At 42.2% G+C, this 26,502-nt stretch overlaps 1 protein-coding gene across 8 annotated transcripts in view; it reads left to right on the top strand.

Moving 5' to 3' along the window:
* SEC16A (SEC16 homolog A, endoplasmic reticulum export factor) overlaps window positions 1-26,295 on the top strand; it is a 29,380-nt gene extending 3,085 nt beyond the window's left edge. The window contains exons 2-32 of one of the 8 annotated variants that reach the window (XM_071765946.1): window positions 1,187-3,769; window positions 4,535-5,035; window positions 5,868-6,010; window positions 7,823-7,908; window positions 8,805-8,940; window positions 9,687-9,885; window positions 10,942-11,119; window positions 11,609-11,751; window positions 12,097-12,158; window positions 12,363-12,501; window positions 12,743-12,985; window positions 13,996-14,093; window positions 14,804-14,885; window positions 15,056-15,173; window positions 15,416-15,527; window positions 15,812-15,917; window positions 16,398-16,538; window positions 16,651-16,764; window positions 16,896-17,091; window positions 17,242-17,490; window positions 18,170-18,258; window positions 19,089-19,244; window positions 19,493-19,570; window positions 19,765-19,821; window positions 20,463-20,574; window positions 20,909-21,046; window positions 21,678-21,778; window positions 22,137-22,211; window positions 22,818-22,877; window positions 23,733-23,807; window positions 24,602-26,295. In XM_071765946.1, the coding sequence (XP_071622047.1) occupies window positions 1,262-3,769; window positions 4,535-5,035; window positions 5,868-6,010; window positions 7,823-7,908; window positions 8,805-8,940; window positions 9,687-9,885; window positions 10,942-11,119; window positions 11,609-11,751; window positions 12,097-12,158; window positions 12,363-12,501; window positions 12,743-12,985; window positions 13,996-14,093; window positions 14,804-14,885; window positions 15,056-15,173; window positions 15,416-15,527; window positions 15,812-15,917; window positions 16,398-16,538; window positions 16,651-16,764; window positions 16,896-17,091; window positions 17,242-17,490; window positions 18,170-18,258; window positions 19,089-19,244; window positions 19,493-19,570; window positions 19,765-19,821; window positions 20,463-20,574; window positions 20,909-21,046; window positions 21,678-21,778; window positions 22,137-22,211; window positions 22,818-22,877; window positions 23,733-23,807; window positions 24,602-24,670 (6,564 nt within the window). In that variant the 5' untranslated portion in view covers window positions 1,187-1,261 and the 3' untranslated portion in view covers window positions 24,671-26,295. Of the gene's footprint in view, window positions 1-1,186; window positions 5,036-5,867; window positions 6,011-7,822; window positions 7,909-8,804; window positions 8,941-9,686; window positions 9,886-10,941; window positions 11,120-11,608; window positions 11,752-12,096; window positions 12,159-12,362; window positions 12,502-12,742; window positions 12,986-13,995; window positions 14,094-14,803; window positions 14,886-15,055; window positions 15,174-15,415; window positions 15,528-15,811; window positions 15,918-16,397; window positions 16,539-16,650; window positions 16,765-16,895; window positions 17,092-17,241; window positions 17,491-18,169; window positions 18,259-19,088; window positions 19,245-19,492; window positions 19,571-19,764; window positions 19,822-20,462; window positions 20,575-20,908; window positions 21,047-21,677; window positions 21,779-22,136; window positions 22,212-22,817; window positions 22,878-23,732; window positions 23,808-24,601 lie in introns of all 8 variants that reach the window. The other 7 variants (XM_071765948.1, XM_071765947.1, XM_071765949.1 and 4 more) reach the window with 7 other exon arrangements.
* Window positions 26,296-26,502: the final 207 nt, after the last annotated feature.

The following is a 26,502-nucleotide window of genomic DNA, read 5'->3' as shown; positions in this document are numbered from 1 at the left end:
GCTTGTTGGGATCTTTTAGTTACAAATTTTTATGAAATAAGTTACACAGTGTTCACTCAGTGTGTTTTTGCTAACCAGAAATGTTTTGCTTTTTGAACTTCTCTGTAGCTATTAAAACTTTGGATTGATGACAAACATCTGACTTCTTTTGGCTTCCCATTTTATGACTTTTACAGGAAAAATGCTGAATCTTTTAAAAAAACAAAACAGAAAAAAAACCCACTAAAAATTGCACAGTCTTTTATAAACAAAAGAGCATTTGGTATGAAACAGTTGTGGGTGCTTCATTTTACATGATATAAACCATATTTGATGTGTACTATTAGAAAATGAGACTGTCACGTGTTGCTGAAGCTTCACAGGGCTGAACTGGACCAGTACTAAAGAAGAACTCTAGTTTTGTCACTTTCCCTCCTGCCCAGATTGTTAAGGGGTGATAAAATAAAAAAATACTTGTTCCTGTTGAATTTATGGAACTCCTGTGTACCAAATCCCCAACTGGCACTGGTTTTATATTCAGTTTTACTGTTGTGCAGCATCCATCTAGAAGAGAGGATATTTGCTTTTCTCTAAGCAAACACTTCTGTTTTTTTTTTAATGAAAACAAAACTAGACTGTGTTCTGTTGAGGGAATAACATCTGATGGATTCTTTCTTGAGGTGCCTGCTTCTCCTCGTGCCTGTAGGAAGATGCATTCATGCAGAGCAACAGTGCAAGAGACCTGAAGATTTTCTAACAGAATTAGAGCTACATAATAATTTCTCAGCTCTTTATATTTAAATAGAATGTGCCCCAGTGTCTGCAGGTTCTGTTGCAGGCTGCCTGCTGCTGGGGGTTGTCTGTGATACATCCTTCTGCTTAAAACAAATTTGGGGAAATGTAACAGCCTAATACCATGGGTGCTCTCAGACTCTGAGATGTGAACAGTTGTGCAGGACTGAGCTGTGTTTAATTACTTGGAGCTTGTTAATCCAGTTGTTAAAGAACAGGCAGCATTGATCTTCATTAATATTGGGCTTGGATTTAGAAATAGTGTTACATGCAGATTTCTTATGCATTCTGGAGAACAGAGCTACTTTCCACTTGCAAGTTCTTTGAGTAATTTTGTTTCTAAAGTTCAAGTTGCCTCAGTGCCGCGGGGAGTGGGAGAAAGGAAGCTGACTTGTTCTCTTTTTTATCTCACCAGTGTGGAAGAAGGAACCTATTGACAGCATCCACTATTAATTTATCATCTAGCATCTGACCCTGCCAGAAGGCCACCATGCAGCAGCCTCCTCAGACTGTTCCAGCAGGAGCTGCAGCTCCACCTCCTGCAGGCATTGCTCGGAACATCTACTGGAGGAGCAGCTCCCTCAGCAAACGAGCCGGTGCAACAGCTGCCCCCGTGCAGCCTGTGACAGACCCTTTTGCCTTTGGCAGGCAGCCTCCCCAGGCTTCTCCTTTAGATAATCCATCCAAGGGCAATCCATTGGTTATGCAAAGCTCTCCCCCGGGGGCGTTCCCGCAGGCAGCTGCCCTGCACACTTCACTGTCACCACGGGCAGGGGACAATCCTCATGGACCGCACACACCTTCCTCAGCTCCTGGCTCTCAGCCAGGAGGAAATGCCAGTACGTTTTCTAATGTTCCAACTCCTTCACCATCCCCAGGATACGTTCTGAACAGCACTGCAGAAGTGCATCCAAATGCAGAGCTGGGACTCCACGGGCCTGTAGGACCTTTGCATTGTAACACAGGAGCAGCAGTTGAAAATTCCTTCAGTGTGCATCCTGGAATGGTGTCTGCATCAAACAAGCCTGGAGGCAGGCAAGATGTTGATAGAGATCCAAGTGATGTTCCTTCAGGACCCAGTGCAGCAGCACTCTTCCCTCCACCCCCCCAGCAGCCTGTGTCTCAGTGGAGGCCTGTTCAAGGTAACCTGCAACCTCCAGTTCAAAATTTTGTGCCCTACCCTGAGCCATCTTCTCAGACTGATGTTCATAATGTTTCACAGTCTTCTGTTAGCACGTCTCATCCTCCTCCACAGACAAATTTACAGCAGGGTCCTCTACACCAAGGTATTCCACAAAATATCATGCAAGCACCTTCATCAGTTGGCTGTGAAAAGAATGGGAAAAATAGCTCTGCAAATAGCAGTCACCACACAAACAGCATCCAGCCTGCAAATGTGTTCAGGCAGAACACAGAAGTGACTTGGTTAAATCAACCATACCCAGAACACTTTTACCCACAGCCACCTCTCCAAGACTCCAGTTTGGTTGTTCCCACAGCTCAGGAAAATAACCCCCAAAACCAGACTCCTAACATGTCTGAAACATCAAATAGAGCAGTTCCCACGGATCGAGATCCAGGAACTCTCTCCATGTTTTTCAAAGGGGATGAGGCAGAAAATGAAGAAATCCTTTCGTGTGAAAAAAGCTACGTGGCTGAGAAAGCAGAGTTTGAGGCTTGTCAGCCAAATTCAGCATCTTTGTATCAGCTGCCAGGGCATCCTCAGTGGGCTGCAGCTAATGTTCAGTCTCAGGCACAGGCTGGTCCAGGCCCAGCCAGTGAGATGGTACAAAAAGGAATGGATGTCCAGTACTTCCCTAAAATTGTAAGCCAGCAGGAGCCACAGGCTGGTAAGCACTCTCTGTTTGTTAGTGATGACAAGGCACACATACAAGGTGTGTCTGGGAATAGTGGGACACAGTATGAAAATGTTGAGAACCTGGAGTGCATTCAGAATCAAGAAGTGCTGCCAAGTGAGCCACAGAACATGAGTGCTTCATCCCTTGCTGCTGGTCCTGATCTCTACAGGTACGGAGCCTTTCCAGGTCAGATGCTTCCAAAGAATTCTGTTGTGAGCCATGCTGAAGGAGGACCAAATTTGGAGGCACCTGATTCCTTACCTCACCCTGTCCGACCAGACAGTGTGTCTTCAAACTATAGCAGCATCAGCCACAGGAGTGCTTCTGGCTCAGTGAGAGCTCAGGAGCAAGTGGGTACATTTATTCAGCAAGAAAGTGGGAAGCCTGATGAGGAGACCTCTGCCAGCTTCTTCAAACAGATTGACTCCTCTCCTCTGGGAGGTGATTCAAGTGAGCTAAACCTGGGCAAGAACTACCATGGTAATCTATCCCAGCCTCCAACTCCAAGTCCTCCTAAACCTACAGGAGTATTTCAGACAAGTGCAAATAGTTCTTTTGAACCTGTGAGGTCCCATGGAGTTGGGATAAAACCTGCAGAGATTGACCAAGCAAAGATGGTGGTTGAGTTAAGAGAGAACCACTCAAACCAAAAGCATATCAAGAAGAATCCAGCTGTGCCAGCTGCATCCCCAGGAAACCTTGAACAGCCACCAGATAATCTGGAAACTATTTTTATGCCTCAGGTACACCCACTGCCTCTTGCAGTCACTGGTGAAGCTGGAAATACATTGCACTCTGGGCCTGTTATGGAAAACATACACTCAGTATCTGAGAGAAGGTCCTCAACAAGAGCTCAGGGAGTAGTTAAGAAGTGTGATAGCCCAGCAACAACTTTGTGGGCTCAGAATGAGTTGCCTAATTTTGGGGGAAATGTTCTTCTAGCTCCTGCTGCTCCTGCAGTGTATGTACCTGCCAAACAAACTGTAGAAGTCATTCAGCCACCAGAAGAAGGCCTGTCTAATCAGCAGCTGAGTAAACCAGGGACTATGGCTGTGCCACTTGCCCAAGATGGGAACATAGCTTCTGAAAATCTTGAGAATCCTCCCAAAATGGGAGAAGAGGAGGCACTTCAGTCTCAGGCAAGTTCTGGTTATGCAAGTTTGTTGTCTTCTCCACCTACAGAGTCTTTGCAAAATCAACCTATCCTGATTGCTCAGCCTAATCAAAGCTATAACTTGGCTCAGCCAATTAATTTTTCTATTTCTCTATCTAATCAGCTAAGCAGCAATGAAAACAATCAGCCAATGAAGGACTCTGGGGCTGGGGACAAGCCTGCAGTGGGTCCCCAAACATCACATGCCAGTGGGATAATTTCTGGGGAAAACCTGCCATTACCTGTGATGCAAGTTGGATCTCTATTAGTAAATGCACTTCCAAATACTAATTTGTTAAAACATAATTTATTACAAAGCCCTGTTAATTCCTCTGATACTGCTGCTAATCAGCCTGCAAACTTGCTTATGAAAACTCCGCTCAATTTGGCTCCAGAAGGGCAAAAGAGTGTTACGGAAGGTTTTGTTCCTGAATTTGCTAGCAAGCCAGGGACTAACTCATCCTTTCCTCCTGGGACAAATCTCCCCAGTGGAAGTACAAGTGCACTGGTCCCCCCAGTTAAGTCTGTAGGCCAGGATAATAATTCTGCAAATCTTGCAAACAGCAATGAAGAAGCTGCTGGGGCACTCGACTTCACAGTATCACGGACATCAGAGAAGAACAGTGCAAATAATTCTGTGCAGGTGCATAACCAGCCACTTCCTGGTGGTCCAGTGTGTCCTCAACAGTCAGCTGGTAGCACTGGTCAGGTGGGTCCAGAGGTGCATGACAAACAACATTTCTATCAACAGGTGACAAAAGATGTGCAGCATCAGGCTGGGTCAGACAGAGCTTTGCAGGGAACATTGCAAGCAGCTCAGGTGGAGCAGCCGACATCTTCTGGGCAGCCCTCAGTTCCTCAGAACTACCAGGTTGCTGCAGGGACTAAAGCCATGCAGGCATCCCAGGGCCAGGGGCTGAGTAACCATCCCCAGGAGGCAGGTTCAGCACAGCTGACAGCAAGGGGTGAGCAGACCAGTCCTGAGAAGCAGCCAGTGCCTGGACAGCCAGCGGGTGCTCCAACTTCCACAGCTCCAACTTCCACAGCCCCTCCTGCCAGCACCACTCAGTCAGCTGTGCCAGGTGTGCAGCAAGACCTGCAGCATCCACCCCTGCCTCAGACTCCTCAGGATGCCTTTGGTCCACCCCAGAACCCTTACTACTACTACAGACATCCATATGATGCTTACCAGCCTCCATACCCACCACCTTATCCTCCTGGAGATCCCAGAACAGCTCATCTCTATTACATGGTAAAGATTTTATTTTCCTTTTCTTCCTCCCTCAGTAGGTGTTAGGAATTATCATCTTTGAATTATGAGTTTAAACGTTTGTGCCATGACCCACATTCAGTATTCTCTTTGTGTTAAGGATTGAATTGTAGGGAAAATCCAAGTAGCAGTAAGAAAACTTACATCACAAAGGTTGTGGAAAAAAATAATATAATATGATATATAACATATATATATAAAATGTAATGTAATATGATATATAATATAATATAATATAATATAATATAATATAATATAATATAATATAATATAGAAAAAAAATAATAATACTAATACTGATGGCAGCTTATGTAAATGTCAGCTGATAGCAGTTTGTTTGGTTCTTTGGAAGAAGTTGGCAGTTTTAACTGTCTTAGCTGCGTGGGTGGTCAAATTTTCTTCCCGTGTGCTGCCTGAATTGCTGATGGTTTAGCAGGGTGTCCAGTGCAGTGGTTGAGCTGCACCCAGGTGTCCTGGGTGGGTTTGTTACATTTTGGGTGTTTGCAGACTTGAACAGGGTGTCCAGTGCAGTGGTTGAGCTGCACCCAGGCGTCCTGGGTGGGTTTGTTACATTTTGGGTGTTTGCAGACTTGAACAGGGTGTCCAGTGCAGTGGTTGAGCTGCACCCAGGTGTCCCGGGTGGGTTTGTTACGTTTTGGGTGTTTGCAGACTTGAACATAACTGAGCACAGTGGCTACCAAAAGCTTCCCTGTGTTCTGCTCTGCATCCCTTCAGCACCACAGCTGTGGGCTGCGTGGTGATGTTAAGTTTCTCTGGAATTGGGCTGCTCTGACCTTGTCCCTCTCTTTCCCAGGAGGACACCTATGGGCAGTACGACCCTCGGTACCGGCACTACGACACCGGCACCGCCTACATGGACCCTGGCAGCTACCGCTACCCCGAGCCTGAGCGCCCCAGTTCCAGAGCCAGCCACTGCTCTGACAGGCCTGCCTCTAGGTATGCACTTCCTGCCTCCAGAAAAGCTCTGCAGGGAGTTTTAAAGCTCTGGGAAGTTTTGTAGCACAAGCTGCAGCCAGGAGGTAGAAAAACTCCCTGTGTGCCGCCAGGATCGATTCCACCGTTCCGTTGTCTTTTCTGGTGTTTCACCTCTGGCTTTTCTACAGGTTTGGATGCTGGTAGAGCATCCAATTAGGAAAACTTAAAAGCCTTGGTTTGGTTGATTATATTGAAATAAAAAAATTGAGAGAGGGAAGCAATGTGTTCAGATGCTACTTGCAAATACTAAATAAAAACCAGAAATGAAATCTTGAGTATTTCTAAGCAAGAAGCAGCAAATTGCCTTCCAGGGATTACTGCTTTCTGATGATTATTGTGGAAATTATTTGTGTAACTTGAAATTAATGCCAAACTGTTACTGTTGCATCATCTGGTGGATTTGCAGGTTTCTAAGAGAGAACTCCAGTTGTCTGTCTGGAAATGATTAAACCCTTTGTAGTGTTTGGTAGTTCACTTGTGGAGCAGTCTTCAGATTAAAAGCATAATATTTTGCTTACTGCTTCCAGAAGATTCTAGGAGGTGTGCCTTGGCTGTGAGGAGTACCAAACAATGGCTGTAGCTGCACATGATAAAAGTGTTATCACCTTCTTTAGTGAATCCCAGTGCACAGGGAGATTTTCTAATGAGATAACCTCCAGTACCACTTCCTGCTTGTGTACTCTTCTTACAAACTTTTTATAAGAATGCCTCCCTGGAGGTGGCACTGGGCAGGTCAGAGCCTGTTGTGAGGAGTTCTGCCAGTGTGACAGGGCAGTGCAGTTGGATGTGGGCTGTGGTGTGGTCCTGCAGGGCAGCAGAGCCCAGGAGTGGCAAAGTCAGCATGGTGATGTGTCCTGGATGTGCCCTTAATGTGCCAGTAGTGATGATGCAGCCTTGTAACCTCTGCTTGGGGAGTAACATCTTTCTGAAGGAGACTGAGAAGATGGGTTGGGTGGATAAACCTGATCTGATAAGATCAAATCTCCTCTGCAGAGGTAGGTGCTGTGTTAGCAAGCTTCCCACATGTTATTCCAGGGAGGAGCATCACTTGACTTGCTTGGCCACTTTGGAGTTGGCACTACCAGTTGTATGATCAGTTGTAGAGAACCATGAAAGTTCCCATTGTTCCACATTGTTAAATATCTTCACCCCCTCTCTGTGTATAGATATGTGAAAGTTTACATGTGTACCTATCAACATACAAGTGTATACATAGATGTTTATGTACTTGCATATATGTGTATGTACACACATTAAATTTTTCATTAACATTCATCTTCTAGCATTTTTCAGAATTGTGGAATGGTGTCCTAAAAATTGCATGTTATAAAGACTGAAAACCTCTTCTCCAGAACACACCTCTTTTCATCACCCTAAGCTGTATTAAAAAAAAAAAAAAAGTACTGTTAAAGTTGAGGGCACATTCTGTTACTTGATAAGTTACTGACTTCTGTGTTGAGACAGTTCAAAGAATGCTGATTATAGCAGTAGTTTTTGTGATTGTAGGTAATTAAACCTATTACCTAAGCAATTTCAAAAAATTAGCAAATTACTGTATACTAAGGGCTGTCAGCTTTTTGTGGCACACAGCAATGTGGTGATGTGTTGGTCTGTAAAGTCACAGTTTTATGAGTCTGTGAGATCCTGTAAATGCATTATTTTAAATATGGAACTCTAACCAGTTGTGGCATGTAGTTCTTCATTATCTCCTAATGACTTAAAAGAGATTGAAGGAGGAACAATAACTTTTTATACCTGTGTGCTTTCTTGCAGGCAAGGATATCCTGAAGATTATTGCACAAAAAGTGGATGGAGTGATTATTATCCAGGCTATTACCCAAACTCGTATGATTATGGAGGTAGGGTGTCAAAATGAACTTTGAATTTTGCTATAGAAACTTGGAGGTTTAAAGAACATTTTACAGGGAAGAGTAGCTTTAAGATCAGGGATTTATTATTTTTCTGTATTAAGGAGACTAATATATTTTTGACAAGAAGCAAGAATAAAGTTATGCTTCCTGAAAATTGATCTTTGAGCCTATTTCAGTTCTTTATTTCTTGCCTTCCTTCCTATATGTTTTTACTCAGTAGATGTAGTAAATAGAAATTAAGCTTTTTCCTCACCACCAGACTTCTGTTTGCCTTTCCATTGGGAAAGCACACTGGGGTAAGTCTACAAAATAGTTTTATTCAGTGTGTTGCAAGCCTGTCATTAACTGGGTTGTATCCTTGGTGTGTAACCTTCAGGCAGGCTTCTAATGTAAATTTTAGGTGGGTGTGAATAGAAATTGACTCATCACTACAATTTGGTTTTGTCCATAATTATTTTAGTGCTCACAGAGAGGTACTGGCATTGTTCATCTGATAATTGCATGTAGAGTGCCTGGGAGGATTTTAAGTCCACATCTGGAGACATCTAGCATGATGCTCTGCAGACTGATCACAAAGCTTCTGCTAATATTTGTTGAGTTACCATGTTATGAATTAATTTTAAAGTTGTTAGAAAATATCTCTCTGGTGGTAAATGTTGTGCCTTGGGGAGTATCTGGCTTACTCTAATAACCATGTTTTTCTGAAGGGTGTGAAATTGATTTTTTTTTTATTTTTTTTTAAACTAAACATATTTATGTGACTTTCAGTACGTTATTTTGGTTTTACTCTGTGCAAAAATCAATGTGATTAAAGAGAAAGAAGTAGGAAAAGTTTACAAGCCACGAATTTCAATACCTAAATAATTTATTTTTGTTTTCCAAAGATCCAAGCCGCTGGGAACGTTACTCATCTGCATACAACTCCAGGTACAGAGATCCTAGAAGTTATGATCAGAGGTACTGGTATGATTCTGAACACAACCCTTACCAGAAGAGAGAAGCATATCCCTATGGCAACAGGTTTGTCCATTCAGTCTCTGTTCTCTCAGTGCTCTCTCCAAATCTGAAGGTTCAGAAGGCAGAGAACCTGGTATTGGTTTCTTCAGGGCTGAGTCCCCCATAGTCAGATGTGTCCCCAGAAGATAAGTTATGGCAGAAGTTCTAAGGAAAGGCTGAGGCTCTGCTTGTGCACCAGCAGAAATACTACTTTATTTGCTGAAGTTTTCCAAAGCCTTCAGAATTTGTGGACTGTCGTGATGATTCCATCAGGCATCAGAATTTCAGGGTATTGTGCAGCTTTAAGTAAAATCCTCTCAGTGTTCTCTAAGAGTACAGATGCATCCTGTAGCAGACTGTTAGAATGTAGTATTACAGATATTTCACAGGAAGATGTTGCCAGTCCTTTCTGTAGCTTCAGCACAGGTCATTGAGGAAAGGCAGATGAGCTGTCACAGAGCTCTTACAACCAGGATTTCAGGCAGCTGGACTTGTTTTCAGGTCGGGTAAACATTCTGTGGGTTTTCCTAGAACACACTCTGAGTATGATGTTGGTCTTGTTTTCAAGTATTTTGGCTGCACTTTTTCCTGAACTGCCATTTTGCTACTGTAACAAAAACCTAAACCTAGAAAATAATCTAAAAGCCCCTTCTGAAGTTAGGTCCAGTTTTCTTGACGGGTGAGCTGCGAGTTACCGAGGGAAGTCGCTCCCCTCAGGGGTGTGGGTGGCCGTGTTAATTTTTTGCTTTCTACATCTCTTTGCTCTTCAGACGAGACCTCTATGAAGATAACTGGAGGTATGATCCTCGTTTTACTGGAAGCTTTGATGATGAATCTGAGCCCCACAGAGATCCCTACGGTGATGAATTCGACCGCCGCAGCGTCCACAGCGAGCACTCCGGTCACAGCCTGCGGAGCTCTCGCAGTGTTCACAGCCACCACAGCAGCTTCAGCTCTCGTTCTCAACAAGTGAGTTGGAAATGGGCACACTGGGTGTTCTTTCAGCTCAGTTTGGTCTTTCTCTGTGTCAGGGGTGAGCGAAACATTAGAAATTTGGAAATGTTGCTTGGCTTAGCTCGGGGAGCGTGTATTTTGAAAACTCGTTCTGGAAGTTGACTTTTGTAATACAGTTTTAACTTGTTGTTTGTGACAGTTGTCAAGAGAAATGGGCACTCAGCTGTGCAAGTTGCCACACACAGAAATTTAAAACTTCCTCTGCTGAATCCATTTGCTGTTTCAGAGCTTTGCCCATACTGTGCTTGGCTGCAGTTAATAACGTGTCTGGCTTTCAGCTTTGTGTTGGTTTTCTCATCACAAGCATGAATGCTATTACTGAGCTTGGGATCTGTTAAGAGACTAACTCCATATATGTGTGATGCTATTTTGACTTGAAAAGCAAAATACAAATCTAACTGGCTACTCATCTACTTATGCCTTAAGTATACCTGAAAAACATGGAGAGTATTCAGGTGATTTTTGAGGCACAGTCTTTGCTGGTGGAATGTGTAATTGCAGCTGTAGTCTCATGTGTTGGTTCTTTGTGTTTCTTGGAAGTTTACATGGTTTTCCAGTCAGAACTCCAATTCATTTAGTAATACTGGAGGTCATTTAGGAAATAGTCTTCAGACACTTCAAGTCATCTAAGTGTTTGTAGGTCTAATCAGTTGAGATTACAGCAGAGATGAACACTGATTCTGATCCGGTGTTGCTGATACAGCGACACTCGAACCTGTAGCTCATTCAGTAGTGCTGCTCTTCACACAAACAGACATCCTGTTGTGAGAGAACTGAGCAGCCTTGGATGTGAACAGATTAAATGGTGGTCAAAACAAATCTTGTGTGCTAATTATCTTCTGTAGCTTCTTGCTGCAGGTGTCTTGCAGGGCACCTTTCGCAGGGATGTAGTAATCCTGGTTAGCGGAGTAAAGAATCAAAGTGAAGACTTTCCCTCCTGAGCTGTGCTTGCAGTGCTGCTGTCTGTAACCTCAGGCTCTCTGCTAACAATTACTAATGTGATCTGTTTAGAGTCAGCTGTACAGGAGTAACCATGACCTAACGGCTAACACGTATGAAACTACTGCCCAGGCAGTGTCACTCCACCCTGATTACTCCTACGGCGGATACGATCCCAACTTTGATGGACAACAGACTTTTACAGAATATGGCTACCCGACTGAGGCTGGATGGGCAGCTGTAGAACAAGGTATTTGCACCACTGGGGGGGGAGGAAGGAGGGCACTGTGCTTGTGAGGTTGTCTACCAGTAGTAGTTTGCACTGCTGTTTGTATTTGTAATGTATGAGGTGTCTTTCATGTGTACGTTGAGCCTGGTAATAGGGAAAAAAGTGCTCTTGAACAATAAACAGTTTATCATTAGCTCCTTGCAGATGTGTCATAACATGCACAGAGATCACAGAAATGTGTCTCACAAAAGCAATCAAAGCCCCTGCATTGAAAAACTGAGAGGGTTTTAAAGCTCTGTAGTCTGGCTTTGTACTCGTTGCAAATCTTTAGACAATCTTTGGGAATATAATGGAATGGGTAATTGTTGCTTCTGAAGTTCAGCCAAATTGAATGGCAGGTGTTTTCCCACTAGTACTGTGGGATTACTGAATGGAATAATTAAATCAGCAAGTTTATTTAGTTGCAAGAGATGTTACCTGTTCTTATTTTATCTTTTCTTCCTATTTCAGCACCTTTAAGGCCCTCAACGCCTGAGAAATTTTCAGTGCCTCATATCTGTGCTAGGTTTGGTCCTGGGGGCTTCTTAATAAAAGTGCTGCCAAACCTGCCTTCAGAAGGACAGCCAGCTCTGGTTGAAATACACAGTATGGAGGTAAAGTTCAGAACAAAAAAAGGGAGATGGTGGAATAAAGGTTGATTTATTGAATTTGGCAGTGTTAGGTTTACAGTTGGACTCAATGATCTTGAAGTTTTTTTCCAACCTAAATGACTCCAATTACAGATTTGTGAGGAAGTTGTATGTTTTGCAACAGAATTACTTCCATGTAAAGTAGATATATTGCCATTTATTATCCTGGTACAGATTGCAAGTCACCATATGTGTTTTTTTAAGAGCAATAGGCTTGATTGTAGAATGGGGTTATGTTCAGGTCTGGGATTTTTATTGTTTAAAATTCATAGAGATAAGAATTTCTTATGGTTTATATTTGTGTTTTAGACTATGCTACAACATTCTCCAGAGCAAGAAGAGATGAGAGCATTTCCTGGTCCTCTTGCAAAGTATGTTCTTAAAGATTTCTGAAATAGCTTTGATGCATCTTCATCAAACTTTTGTCTGCAAATTACAGGATTTAAACTGACTTAAAATATTTGTGCCTTTACACCTGCTAAAGTAATATATGTGCTTAAAATTTGTTCCTCACACAAATCACAGTAATGATCTGAATGCTTGTATTCCTCTCATTAAAAACTTTTTTTTTCCAGGGATGACACCCATAAAGTGGATGTTATTAATTTTGCACAGAATAAAGCTGCACAGTGCTTTAAGAATGAAAATTTAATTGATAAAGAATCTGCGAGTCTGCTTTGGGACTTTATTGTGCTGTTGTGCAGGCAGAATGGGGTATGTCTCACTGCTTGAATTTTTATCTATCTTAAAAATATTTTATACAGAAAAAGAAATTTATGTGAAAGAGTAATATCTGCATAGTGACTTACCTTTTAATAGGTCACAGGTTGATGGAACAGGTGAAGTGGTTACTTGTGCTCAGACACTGTTGCTGAAGTGACAGATACAATGAAGACAATGTTGAAATAATGGATTTTTATATTATTTTGGGTTTTTTTTTCCTCTACATGTGTAGACAGTTGTGGGAACAGACCTGGCTGAACTTTTGCTCCGAGATCATAAAACCGTGTGGCTTCCTGGCAAGTCCCCTAATGAGGCAAATTTGATTGATTTCACTAATGAGGCTTTGGAACAAGCAGAAGAGGAATCTGGTGAAGCCCAGCTCTCATTTCTCACTGACAGTCTTATAACTGCAATTGACAGTCTGGAGAAGGAAACAGAGAGATTCAGAGAGCTGCTGCTTTATGGCCGCAAGAAGGTGAGTGCTTATACTGTTGTTACAACTCTATGTGTGTCTCACTTTGCTTACTTTTCACAAATCCTAGAAGTGTAGGTGAAAGAGACCTGGGGGTCCTGGTAGACAAGAAGATGCCCATGAGCCAGCAATGTGCCCTTGTGGCCAAGAAGGCCAATGGCATCCTGGGGTGCATTAGAAAGGGTGTGGTTAGTAGGTCAAGAGAGGTTCTCCTCCCCCTCTATTCTGCATTGGTGAGGCCACACCTGGAGTATTGTGTCCAGTTCTGGGCCCCTCAGTTCAAGAAGGACAGGGAAGTGCTTGAAAGAGTCCAGCACAGAGCTACTGAGATGATTAAGGGAGTGGAACATCTCCCTTATGAGGAAAGGCTGAGGGAGCTGGGTCTCTTTAGTTTGGAGAAAAGGAGACTGAGGGGTGACCTCATCAATGTTTTCAAATATGTAAGGGGTGAGTGTCAGGGAGATGGAGTTAGGCTTTTCTCAGTGGTGACCAGTGATAGGACAAGGGGTAATGGGTGTAAATTGGAGCATAGGAGGTTCAAGTTGAATATCAGAAAAAATTTTTTTACTGTAAGGGTGACAGAGCCCTGGAACAGGCTGCCCAGGGGGGTTGTGGAGTCTCCTTCACTGGAGACATTCAAAACCCACCTGGACACGTTCCTAGGGGATGTACTCTAGGGGGCCCTGCTCTGGCAGGGGGGGTTGGACTAGATGATCTTTCCAGGTCCCTTCCAACCCCTAGGATTCTAGGATTCTAGGATTCTATGATTCTAGGCATCAGTTAACATAATTTTGGCAACTTGGAGTGCATATAATGTTTTATGGCACTGCACTGCATTGGTATGGAAAAAACAATGTTAGGCCCTACAGTTTATAATGTAAGCCAAAGCTATATTCATGTGTTAGCATTTGATCTAAAAAAAATTTGTGGGTTTTTCACAAAATACTACAGTCATTCTTTATCTGAGTAGTATGTTAAGCTATTCTCAGGAAACTGATTTCTGTATTAAATAGGATGCTTTGGAGTCTGCCATGAAGCATGGTTTGTGGGGTCATGCTCTGCTACTTGCCAGCAAAATGGACAGCAGAACACATGCAAGAGTTATGACCAGGTACTGTTTGTACTGTTGCTTGTTGCTTAGTACAGTATGACTGACTAATTGCTAATGAGGCAGAGACTTGGTGCTCAGAAATCTTAGTGTCAGAATCATGAGTTATCCTTAGAAGCTCATGTAAGAATTATGCTTTAATTTCACCTGTATATTCAGTTATCATCTGTTACTTTTTATTCTGTGGCCTTCTGGCCAGGAACTTAAACCTGAGAAGTTACTCTATGCTACACCCCTCATCTGAGGGGTGTTTGTACAGTGTAATCTGTGGGCTTGCTTGGCAGTTGCTGTTAGCCAGGCTTTGAAAAAATTGTGCAAAAACTCAGCTGTCAACTTTATTAAAGTCAAGTGACTGCTGTACCCTTCATTCTCCTTGCCTGAAACAAGCAGATGGCTTCCTACATACTTTCTCTGTGCACAAACCTTTCTCTCACCTTCCTGAGCTTGTGAGATCAGGTACTAAGTGTAGCCAACTGGCATGAGGGGATTCCTGAGGATTTCCTAGCTTGGGCTGAGCTATGTCAGTGGCAGACCCAGTTAACCAGTAACTTTTGAACATGATCCACTGGGCAGTAGCTTATTCAGTGTAGCACTTTTCCTCATCATTTCCTTCTCTTAAACTAAGCTCAATTAACTGCCACTGTGTATTCCAAGTACTTTTTCACTGCTTACCCCATGGCTGTGTTTTGTTTTTCTGTATAACCTCCCTGTAGGTTTGCCAACAGTCTCCCAATTAATGACCCTCTGCAGACTGTGTACCAGCTGATGTCTGGAAGGATGCCAGCTGCATCCACGGTAAGATTCAAGCATGAGCTACTGCAGGGAGTAGCTCCCAGCAGTCATCTTTCCATGTGCTTTTTTTCCTAGGATTGTCAGATAAGTTGTTTTAGTCCTTTTTAGGTTGAAACACTTACCCACGCAGAGCTCCAGTCACTGATTTGACTGAGTAATTCTTCTAATTTTAGTGCTGTGGAGATGAGAAATGGGGAGACTGGAGGCCTCATCTAGCAATGGTGTTATCCAACTTGACCAATAATGTGGACTTGGAATCCAGGACCATTGCTACCATGGGAGACACTCTTGGTAACTCTTGGGGATTGAACAGGGTGATGACTGAAGGAAAAGCTTTCTGAAACCTTTAATTACTCAGCTTATTTTTTGGAAAGCAAGCACTTGCTGTGTAAAATGTAAAGTGCAACAGCTTTAGATGGGTGTGTCCCTATTGTGAAGGTGTTTGAGTGCAAAGCCAAAACAATAGGGGATGCTGAATTACAACCTGCCACTGAGAGGAAATATTCTGAGTTCTGTTGCTTGTTTTTCTACAGCTTCTAAAGGCCTGCTGGATGCTGCTCATTTTTGTTACCTTATGGCCCAAGTTGGTTTTGGAGTTTACACAAGGAAGACAACAAAGCTTGTCTTAATTGGATCAAATCACAGGTTTGACTTTCCTTTTGTTTCTTTGTTTTTAAATCACAGCTTCTTATGTGCAAAAATGAAAGCTTAATGGTTTGAGAGACTTGAGTAGATGCTCCCCTTATCATCACTATGTACAGCAGGTTTTGAGATAATTATTTGATGTCCTGTCCTTGTTTAAAGAGTAGAAATTATTGATACTGTGTTTCTAATAGCACAAGGTTTCTGACTTTTTTTCTGATTGTCTTTATTCATCATCAGCATATATAGTGTCAATACTGATGGTTTTATCTCCTGTTCTCAAATAGCTTACCATTTTTTAAGTTTGCCACCAATGAAGCTATTCAAAGAACAGAAGCCTATGAATATGCACAATCATTAGGAACTCAGCCTGGCTGCTTACCCAATTTCCAGGTAAAGAGCCTTTTTCAGGTTTTATTTTGGCAGATTTTATGTGAAGTTTTATTCTCTCGTATGCTCTATTCAGCACAGGGAATATTTTATTCATTGTAACATGAAATACTTGGGGATGACATAATGCAAGAGAGCTTTTTTTTCCTGTTGTCATTTACCTCTTCTGTTCACATTTTTCATCTGGGCATTCTGAACTTCTGAATTTTAAATTTTATTGTTACAAAAGAACAACAAATCTCTGTGCCAAAAGAAAAATCCAGCAGAATGTGTTGACATTAGCTGTAGACAAATAGACAACTTCCACTGAATACACTGGGTAAAAAGGGAGAGTTCAGTGCTTTTTCCCCCATTGTTTTCCCCTATTATAGGTGTGGTAATGGGATATCTGAGCTTTCAACTGAAATGACAGGCTGCTTGTCACTTGATACTTCTGCATGTGCTCTCCCCACTTGGTTTATTTCCCCTTCTTGCATTCCATAGGTTTTCAAATTCATCTATGCCTGCCGACTGGCTGAGATGGGGCTTGCTGCTCAGGCTTTCCATTACTGTGAAGTCATTTCCAGAACTGTCCTTAAAGACCCACGTTACTATTCCCCTGTCCTTATTGGCCAGCTAATCCAGGTAAGGTGGAAGAATTCAGAATTTGTGGTTTCGTATCGGAGGGGGTGAGCTGAGGCCTTTTTCTTTTCTTTTGGGCACTTCACTGAAACTTCACAATGATTCCTTTCTCTAGATGTCATCACAGCTACGCCTGTTTGACCCCCAGATAAAAGAAAAGCCAGAACAGGAATCTTTTATTGAGCCTTCCTGGTTAGTGAGGCTTCGACACCTGGATGGACAGATCAAGGTACAGAATCTGCTTCTCAGCATGAAATATTCCCTTCTTCAGAGTAGTGTAAATCCAGCTTTTCAATGGTTTGGTTTATACTGCTAATTACAGAAGCAGGCACAGTTTCTAAGCTCTTGATTTTTGTGCAGGAGGGTGCAATAGCTTATAACACAGACAGATCCACCCCACCACCATATGGCTGTAGCACACCAAGCTCAGAATTAGACCACGCCAGTCAGTGTGATGGAGCAGGACCTGGCCGTGACCTGGCTCCAGGTGCTGAAAATCCTTTGTTAGCATCCTTGTTACCCAATATGGCTCAAAGTGTGCAACTGATGCCTTCAGGTTAGTGCTTCATATCCTTCCTGACTGAGAGAAAATAAATATTTGGGGTTTCGTGTGTATAAAACAACCTAAGAGGGTGGTTTAAAGCAGTGAGGTTTCACTCCTGGAAGTTTCACACTGGAATTTCTTAACTCTTTTCTTGTGCTGCAGTACCTCAGGCTGTCCTTGATGGCTCAGCTGCTATGATTCCTCCTGGTGACCAGGAAGCTCCCCAAAGTGTCCCATTTTATCCAGTGGCTTCTCAGCCTGTTGGTCCAGGACCTGGCTTTGTACCTCCAGGATTTTCAAATCCATATGGAACTGAACCATCACCAATGTATTCAGGGTCAGCACTACCACCAGGAGGACCACCACAAGAAATTGACCCACGATCAGAAGAGCAGCCAAACCTGGAAACAGGTCTGGAATCTAAGAAAACAGCTTGCCTTCCTTTTAAGGGGAATGAAGTATTTTGGGAAACAATGCAAAATATCTCAGTTATTAGAAAATAGTAAGTCACGTCTTGGGTAGTGAAATTCAAAACCACCATGTAACTGTACAGAAAGATTTGTGGAGATTTATAGTATTCATCCTGTTTGGCTTAGATTAAAAGAGAGGTCAGCCTCAGCAGGTTATGATTTGGACTCCACTAGGTAGTGTTCTGAATCACTTGAGTGAACTGGGAGTGGGAATTCTGTCTGTGAATGGAGCCTCAGGGATTTCTGCCTCTGGGCATCAGCTTCTGGGAGCCTGATAAGCTTTAATTCTGTGATAGCAGGACCTGACATGTGAGGGCAGGCATGCAGAAGTTAGAGGTGTGCAGAACCTCAGACTGCCCCATACTGGTGGTTCCCTCCCTGCTCTGACCTGTGTTTAGAACAAACAATTACCCATGTAGGAGAAAAAAGATGAATAATCAGAGCCACTGCAGTCCACACTATTGACAATACCAGGTTCTTTTCCCATAACAAAATTTGTAACTAGTGAAAATCTTTGCCTTAAAATCATTGTTGTGGTGTTTGGGGACTTTTTAGGGGTTGTTTTGGTTTTGTTGTTGTGTTCCGCCCCCCTCTAATGTAATCTCAATTTGTTTTTTAAGGAATGCAGAGAATTGCCCCAGAGTCTGCTTCACAAAACTCTTTTCCTGATCAGAGAGAGGAGGATTTCTATGGCAGAATGGCAAGCATGGTACCTTTATTTCTTATGTCTCTTCAGCAAATGTCAGCTGCATTGCAAGTCTTTGCCAACACAAGAGTTTGTTTGGGTTCCATTTTGCTCTTCAACAAGACTTGAAACTTAATTTTTCTTCCCCACTGTCCTTCCACTTCAGTAGAATAAATAATGAAGACATAGTAAAAAAATTTTTGCCATAACTTTCTTAATTCTTTTTTTAAATGGTGGAGGAGGGATATCAAGCTGTTGCCTGAAGAGTTTAATTTCTCTTTCTCTGCTCTGCCTTCTTCTCCTGTCTCCCAGAATGATTCTTCCTAGCCAAAACAACTCATGTTTTATATGAGCAAGTGAGGCAAGCAGGTCCTTAAGAACAGTTGTGTGATTGAGTTTTAAATGTGCAATATTGACTGTCCCTTGGTCATGGCTGGAAATTTGGAAGGTGTTTATTAAAATCCCAGACTTTTTTTAATATATGGTATTCGGACTGGGTAACTGTCATTGAAGCTGGTATCTCCTTCCAAGTTATCTAAGTATCCTGAAGTGACAATTGGTTGAGAAAACCAAGATAAGCATTTTTAATTTATTATGCATTTTAATTATTATGCATGTCCTGGCTTTAAGCAGACACCAGGGCACAGATCCAGATCTGCATCTCAGTCTGCTGCAGATATGGTGTGCCACAAGCAGGCTGTTTCTTTCACTAAATCTTCATTCCTATTTATGTTTATTTTCTATGTGCTTTTGCATTTCTTCCTATTACTAACTCCTCAAAGAAGGAATTTGTTTAGCAAGATGTAACCCATCACTCCAGCAGTGACAACTTTGTACCTTCCTGTGTGTCCCAGGGCTATGGGCGAAGATCACGAACGACTTCAGAGTCCTCTGCTCACTCTGTGGGACGAGAAAGAGCCAACTCTGCAGCAAAGCAGCCCTCTCCTCCTCCCCCTGTTCCTGCAGGGAAAGAGACTAAACAAGAAAAAAAGGAACCAGCACCTAGAAAGGTAAACTTGCAAGGAAAGGTAGCTAAAGCTGGAGAAGATTGTTAGTATGTGTGGTAACTCCTGGACTGGGGTCCTTGCGTCAACACTTTCTATTGCTCTTTCTATTTCTCTATTTCTATTTTTAAGATGTAACTCTAGCCTCTGGGTTAAAGTCCCTAACATAGAATTAATTTTTGCGTGAATATTTATTTTAATCCACCTGTAAAAACCTTTCTGAAGGTTAACTAAATAGATGAATTTATTTTTAGACTGGTGCAAACTGGTTTCGCTGGCTGATGGGCAAAGGGAAGACTGAAGCTCACCTTCCAGATGACAAGAACAAATCAGTAAGGCCCCTAAATCACAAAACCATTATACATTTTAATGTGTTCAGAATGGTTTCCTGGATGACAGGTGAACATTGTTTTAACAAGTAAACAAACATGTAAAACTGTCAAGATGTTTATTTCAAGAATGGCTTTTTATTTGGCTTTAGAGCTGTGTTTTGAACTCCTAATTTTTCACTGTAATTTCCTTGTAGATTGTTTGGGATGAACAGAAGCAACGCTGGGTGAATCTGGATGAACCAGAAGAGGAGGTAAGAATCTGAGAAGCAGTTATTTCACCAATTGGAAACCTGAAATCTGTACAATCTGTTGGCTCTTAAGAGGTACTATTTACTGAGTCTGCATTAAAATGTGCAACATTTTTTTTTAACTAATAAAAAGGCTACATGTTTTATACATCTGTATAGAACCATTGGTATCTTGAGTTGCTGCTGTGAATCTAATAATTGCAGTTGAATTTACAAGAGAATTTTCTCTAAACTTAGTCCAGTGTATCTCTTACAGAAGCTGACACCACTTAGGTAATTGCTTGTGAATTGATTTGCTGCAGACAGAATATAGGGAAAATAAGTAGCAAGAATCTGTAGTTCTGAAAATGTACCATACAGCAAAAAGAACCACACATTCTGCCCATCCTTGTTATTCAAGGATCTGTCAAAACAAATTATAAGAACCACTGTTTGAAACATTTCCTTTTAGAGAGAGTGTAGATGTATTGTGGAAATGCCTGGACATGAGTTTAAGTAATCAGATGAGGGATATTGGTCTGCACTGCCAGGTCTCCATATACCCAGTTTTATGTGCTCTGGAATAGGTGAAGAAAGGGAAAATCAGACTCATACCTGGTTAAAAACTCAACAGTGTGGTTGGATTTGTGTTGTTCTCCCTGCAGAGTAAGCCTCCACCACCACCTCCAACAGCATTTCCTAAAGTTCCTCAAGCTGCTCCCCCAGGACCTGGAGGTCCCCCTGGTGCCCCTGTCAATGTGTTCTCCAGAAGAGCAGGTAACAGACAATATTGATGCCTCAAGGATGAAGAACTGATTCTGATTTTCTCTTGCATAAAACGTGAACACAAGTTTTGGCTTTTTCTGAAATTGTCTGGGAAAAGTTGGCAGTTCAGTGACACTGTGGAGCTGTGGCTGTTGCTGGCTCTGCTTGTGCCTTGCTTCTGCACTGTGGCTGTTGTCACAGCTGTATCAGGACTTGGGTATGATATGTCCCTGAAGCATTGTTCTCTGATTCTGAAGGATGGCTTCACCAGCAGAGTGTTTGAAATAGACATGGAGGTGGCTAACACAAGGCTTATTTCTGTTATTTCTGGATTTTTGTGTTTTAGCTGGAAGCAGAGCCCGTTATGTTGATGTCCTGAATCCAGGTGGAACCAAGTCAAGTGGTGCTGCTCCTGCACCATCAGACCTATTTGCCCCCCTGGCACCAATGCCAATTCCTGCAAATGTCTTTGTTCCAAACTCAGGTGTGTCATGAGTGGATAAAACTGTAAGAAGGTTATTTATAGTTATATGGTCATCTAAGTCACTTTTTTCTGTGTGTGTATATTAAAGAGCCTATAATGAGTATTTAAGAATGTTCAGTCTCATTAATTCAGATTTGTTTTGGATGTAGAATTAGTCTGGGAACCACAGACAGGAAAACAAATGGGTTAGTGAAGCTGAGAGCTCTGTGTGCAGCAAACAAAGGAATTCTCTTTTCCTGCTTATTATTATTTTTCTGATTCCCCTGCTGCAGGGTGGCTAGGCCATCCATATAGCAACATTTGAGTTGTGTGGGATTCCTGTGTTGCTCAGTGTCTTGTGCTCACTTCTGACACTTGTTTTAAGTTCCAGGATGGCTTTTTTTTCCCCACTGTGTTTGTCATCTGTTGTGTTGCACAAGGTTATCTGCATATGGACTGCATGCATCTCCTGCTTGCAGGCTTGTAGCAGGGCTGGCACATCTAGAGACAGTGACACTGCCCTCCTTGAATTACCTTTTTCCTGGGAGAAGATTTGTCTTATAAAAATGAATTTCTCATGTTGCTGCTTCTCACTCTGTGAAGTCAAATGCCCTGGTATGGTGCATTTGTCTGAATCCCATTCTCTTTGTAGTGCCAGGGGAACCCCAGGCAATGGAAGGGAGTGGTGTAGCAGAGCACACACCAGCTGCAAATCAGACCAACACAGATCCTGCTGCAGCTGTTGAACCAGAGGTGGGTTAGAAAAAATGTCTTGTGTACAGAATTCCTTATTAAAAACCCCTAATGATGTGGAGTAGCAGTTTCAGAGGCACTGTATGTACAAAGCATGTTGTTGCTACACACAAATGTGTACTGCCTAAATTTTAGCCAAAGAAGTGGAGAAGGGAAATAAATGAAAGTGCAAATGGAGGTGGGAAGGTCATGAAAAGGGATCAAAGGGACCAAGAACACAAGAAGTAGCTGGACAGTGCATGTTTCACCTGGCTTGGTTTGTTGTAATGTTGGGTTACATCAGTGAGAACAGTACAGCTGAAATGTGAAATAATACCCTAGTAACAAAGATTAACAAAAGTGCATTGTTTTTCTTTAGTATTTAAACCCTGCAGTCCTTCCTCCTGGCTCTGGACTTCCCGTTTCTAACCCTGATGGCTCCCAGTCAGGAGAGGTAAGGCTTGATTCAGAGGTGTTGGTTATTGATTTCTGCAGCATATTTGTAGAGGACTTCATATGGGCCATCTAAAACAACCAGTAAAGATGCAGTTGCTGATGAGTAGCCAGGATGGAATTGTGTAACTGACTCCTAAGCTGTACAGAAAACACCTCTGAGCCCTTGTGAGCAGCTCAGCCTCTCTCCTACATTCTGTGATGTAATGATCTCCTTTTTCTATACAAGTAAAAGTTTACAAGACTTCTTGAGAGTAAAATGTCAATAGTCTGAGGATCTCTTCTTGCCTCCATGCATGTGTGTAATTTCACTAATATTTGGTGCAAAACTCAAGGAGAACAGACTGTTATGTGCCAGGCAGAGTAACATTCCCCTTGATCCTACTAAATGTTTCCTATATCGACATAATTTTGTGCTTTAAGAAGTCCTTTTGATTTAAACTAACTTCTGGCTTTACATTTGTTTTATTTTTTTAACTTGAAGTTGGTTTAACCTTTGGCAGTGAGACTTTTATACTTAAAACAACTGAAAGCTTGGGGCAGTGACTTGCATGACGACTTTTTTATTTGTGTTTTTTTGTATTTGTGTGTTCTTGCTGTTTTGTAGCTTTCGCGCTCTAGTTCAATGAGTTCATTATCACGTGAAGTAAGCCAGCATTTTAATCAGGTACATGTGGCTGGCCATTCTCATTTATGTTAACTTATTTACTTTTCCCCTCTTTATTTTGCATTACTAATGTCATTTTCCCCTCATCTCACAGAAATAACATCAGCAGTGACTAATTGATGTGGTGTTCCTTTAACGTCCATACAGGGTCTTCAGAGGGGGTTTTTTTTTTGTGTTTATGAGAATGCATGCAGTCCAGGCATGCTTTTTCTTTATGTTCATGTTCCTAAGAGATTCACTTCATAATTCTGATCAAAGCTCTTTTCTGAGGTACCAAAGTCATCTTTGGTTTTAAACAAACAAACAAAAAGCAAAACAAACTCTTCAAAAGGCCCCCACAGTCACAACCTTGTCATCTCAAATCAGTGATAGTACCATTGCCTGTTTTATCAGCAAAAGCCCCTGTAGGAATTAAAGGAATGCTTCATCTCTGCTGTAAGTTCCAGTACTGTGGGATCACCATAAAGGAGTGATTCAAAGATATTTCTAGTAAGGCAAAACTTGACATAGAATGTTTGTTCTGGGGCAAGTCCTAAGGTTTACTAACAAAAGCAGAAGGTACTAATTCAGTGAAGTTGCACTGGTGTCTTGTTCTGGATTTGCATGCTTTGGATTTTCAGAGCTGTTTACAGTTGGTGCATGTGACATTGTTTTGCCAATTCCTTTACCTTAAGTAATTTTAAAGATACCTATGCAAACTGTACTGGCACTTTTTGCAGTTGTTACAATATGCTGCTCTGTCCATATTGGTGGCATTATTACTGTGAATATTTTCTCTGTGTTGAATAAGCAACCCATGTTTGAGAGGCAGAGAAGCTCTGCAGTTCTCTAACTTCAGTATTCTCTGCTTTCTAGCCTGCCACTGTTCCACCCTCAGGAGGACCCTCAGCAGGAGTGGTACCATTCTACAATCCTTCTCAGTTTGCACAAGTGAGTAAATGCCCCATCCAGCATTGCTTTGAACCAAACCATGGACTTGTAAGCCCTGACTGTTCAACCACGTAGTGGAATGTTGCTTGAGTAAATTGTAATCATGCTGAACCTTCTTTTTTGAGGTGACCACAAGCCACACCCACCTTGCAAAGCCACATCAAGTTACCTGTTAATATCAGTACAAGTTCCACCTCTTTGTGCCTCCCAGGTGCCTTTTAGACATGGTCTCTGTGTCCCCCCACACCCCCAGCTCAGCCTCACAGTGAGATGATCCAGTCTGTCCCTGCTTTGCCTCTGGGCTCTCCCTGTCTTTGTAGCATTTGGGAATTTTGCAGGGCAGAGTAAGGGAACAGCAGCTGCTGCATGGCAGTTGTTTTCATCTGTTCCCAAAGTGCCAAGGGGTAAAAGCTTGTGTGACACAAGAGGCCATCTCACTGTCACAAGTACCTGTGAGGCTTTTACACAGAGCAAGGCTCTTGCTGCTGCAGGATGAGTTTCTTGTTAGAGCCACAGAGCTGAAAACTGTTGAAATGTGCACTGCTTCTGAAGTGTGACTGAGCTCTGATAGCAAACATCAAGCAAACAGACCCTAAATCTTGGATGAATTTTGATTTTATGTTTTACTGGCTTAACCCAGACTGTGTCATGCAGTGTTAGGTGTGCACTTGTCTAACCCAGCACCTGTGTGAGTTAACAGGCTTGCATTCAAAACTTTATTGCCAAGTTTTTGTGTTTTCTCTCCAGTATGACACCTCTACAGAACATTTTTAATGCCTGTTCTCCTTTTCCAGTCTCCTGCAGCCACTGGAAGTTCAAGGCTGGGAAGAATTGGACAGAGGAAGTATCCAACATTGAAGTAGAATACAATGGCTTTGTATTTGAAATCCTTGCTCACATTCTGAGTATACAAAGAACTATTCAATCTTTACAGCACATGGTATCAGTTCTAGCTGCAGCTGACATGACAGAAATGTAATGATGGGTGATTTTTTTTTTTCATGGGTCTCCCTACTTGCACCTCATCTACACAAATCATTACCAAACATGAAATATATGTAACTTTTCCTTTAAAAAAAAAAAAATGGCTAGAAATAGCTTTGCTGTGATAAAAAATAGACACAGGGGAGGGAATAGTTGCTGTCTGTTACAAAAACTATTTGTAAATTGCATAGGCAATTTATTCCTTTATTTTAAACCTAATAGTGTGACCTTGGAAGACATAGTTTCAGGGATTCCTTAATTTCTGAAGGATGCTCCCCTCCCAGCAGGGGAAAAACACGTCCACATTGTAAGATAACACTCTGTGGCCTTAAGAGGACCATGCACAATTGTAATGCTTATTAAACAGGACTTGGTTTGTCAGTGTATGAAACTGGAGACGTTCATCTGGGAAATGCCTGGTGCTGGTTTGTTTTCTGAAGTGGGGGGGGGAGGGAGCCACAGCTCATCCAAATTGACCTGTATGGAATGAAACCTGTGACTGTAATCTAATACTAATTTGATTTGGATCTTTCCCTAGTATGTATGTAGTTTGTGGTTTAGACTATTTGTAAAGCCAACTGTATAGTCTGGAAGAAGCTCTCTGTATAATAGCCAATGCTGTACTATTTGATGAGTGAGTGTTCTTTTAAGTGCAATATGGTTACTTGCTTTCTCTCAGACTGCTGGCACTGTACAATTAAGGTGGTAACAGCTTGAAAGTTGTTTAAAAGTTTCTTCCTGTTGAGTGCCAGGATCTGCATAATGCTCTGTTCCTGAATTTCCATTACTAAAAATAACCAAGATCTTAAATAGCTAACAGCTGAATTTCAAACGTACTAAAAGTAGATGGGATTAGACCTCTACTGATGGACTTTTAAATCTTTAGGTTTCTAATAGGGAATCTTGAAAACCATGATATGCAACGTTCATATTCGCTGAAGAATCTGAATTATCTACAAAAGAGAGAAATAAACTTTAAATATTTATTAAATCATTAGGCCATATTTTATTTAGAACTTGCCACCAAACTATTTGATTTTACTTGAATTTCTGCCCACGAGTAGAAATAATGTGAATGTGAAATTTCCAGTGTTGGTCCCAGATTGGTTTTTTTTGTTTTTTTGGGTTTTTTTTCTCCTGAATAACACCATGTTTCTGAGCTCTCCACAGCCTTACCTGTGTCCTCAGAGGTTTGTATGTAAACCAAAATGCTGCTGGGGGGATTCAGAACCTTTGCATAATGGTCCATACCCAGTTCCAGGCATGGTCAGCAGCAGTCACTGTGCTTTACTTTTCTATAACTGCACCCTAGCCAGACAGTTGGTTTTCCTCTAGTTTAGCCAGACTGCTGCTGATTTTTCTCCTTTCAGTAGAGACTGCCAAAACAGCTCAATTCCCAGAGGCTTCCTTGGAGCTGGGAGCACCGATCTTTCCTAAGTGTAAGATTTGACACTGTAAATTCTTAAATAAAATATTTTGCGCTCTGGAGCACTTTCACATTTCACTTCTGCTGGTGGTTATTGCTTTGCCGAGCTGGGCCAAGGAACCTCTGCAGAACCGGGTCAGGGGAGCTCCTCAGAACCGGGTCAGGGGGGAGCTGAGCGCAGAGGGGAGTGGGTGGGGCGCTCCGTGCTGGAACCGCCTTCACCCGCGGGGTTGTAAATGAGTGTCGGCGTTCAACATCGCCTCTGTAGGCATAGGATAAAATTTA

This window comes from Heliangelus exortis, chromosome 22 (genome assembly GCF_036169615.1).
Source record: "Heliangelus exortis chromosome 22, bHelExo1.hap1, whole genome shotgun sequence".
Taxonomy (NCBI): Eukaryota; Metazoa; Chordata; class Aves; order Apodiformes; family Trochilidae; genus Heliangelus; species Heliangelus exortis.
This window is presented reverse-complemented; position numbering and strand designations above follow the sequence as displayed.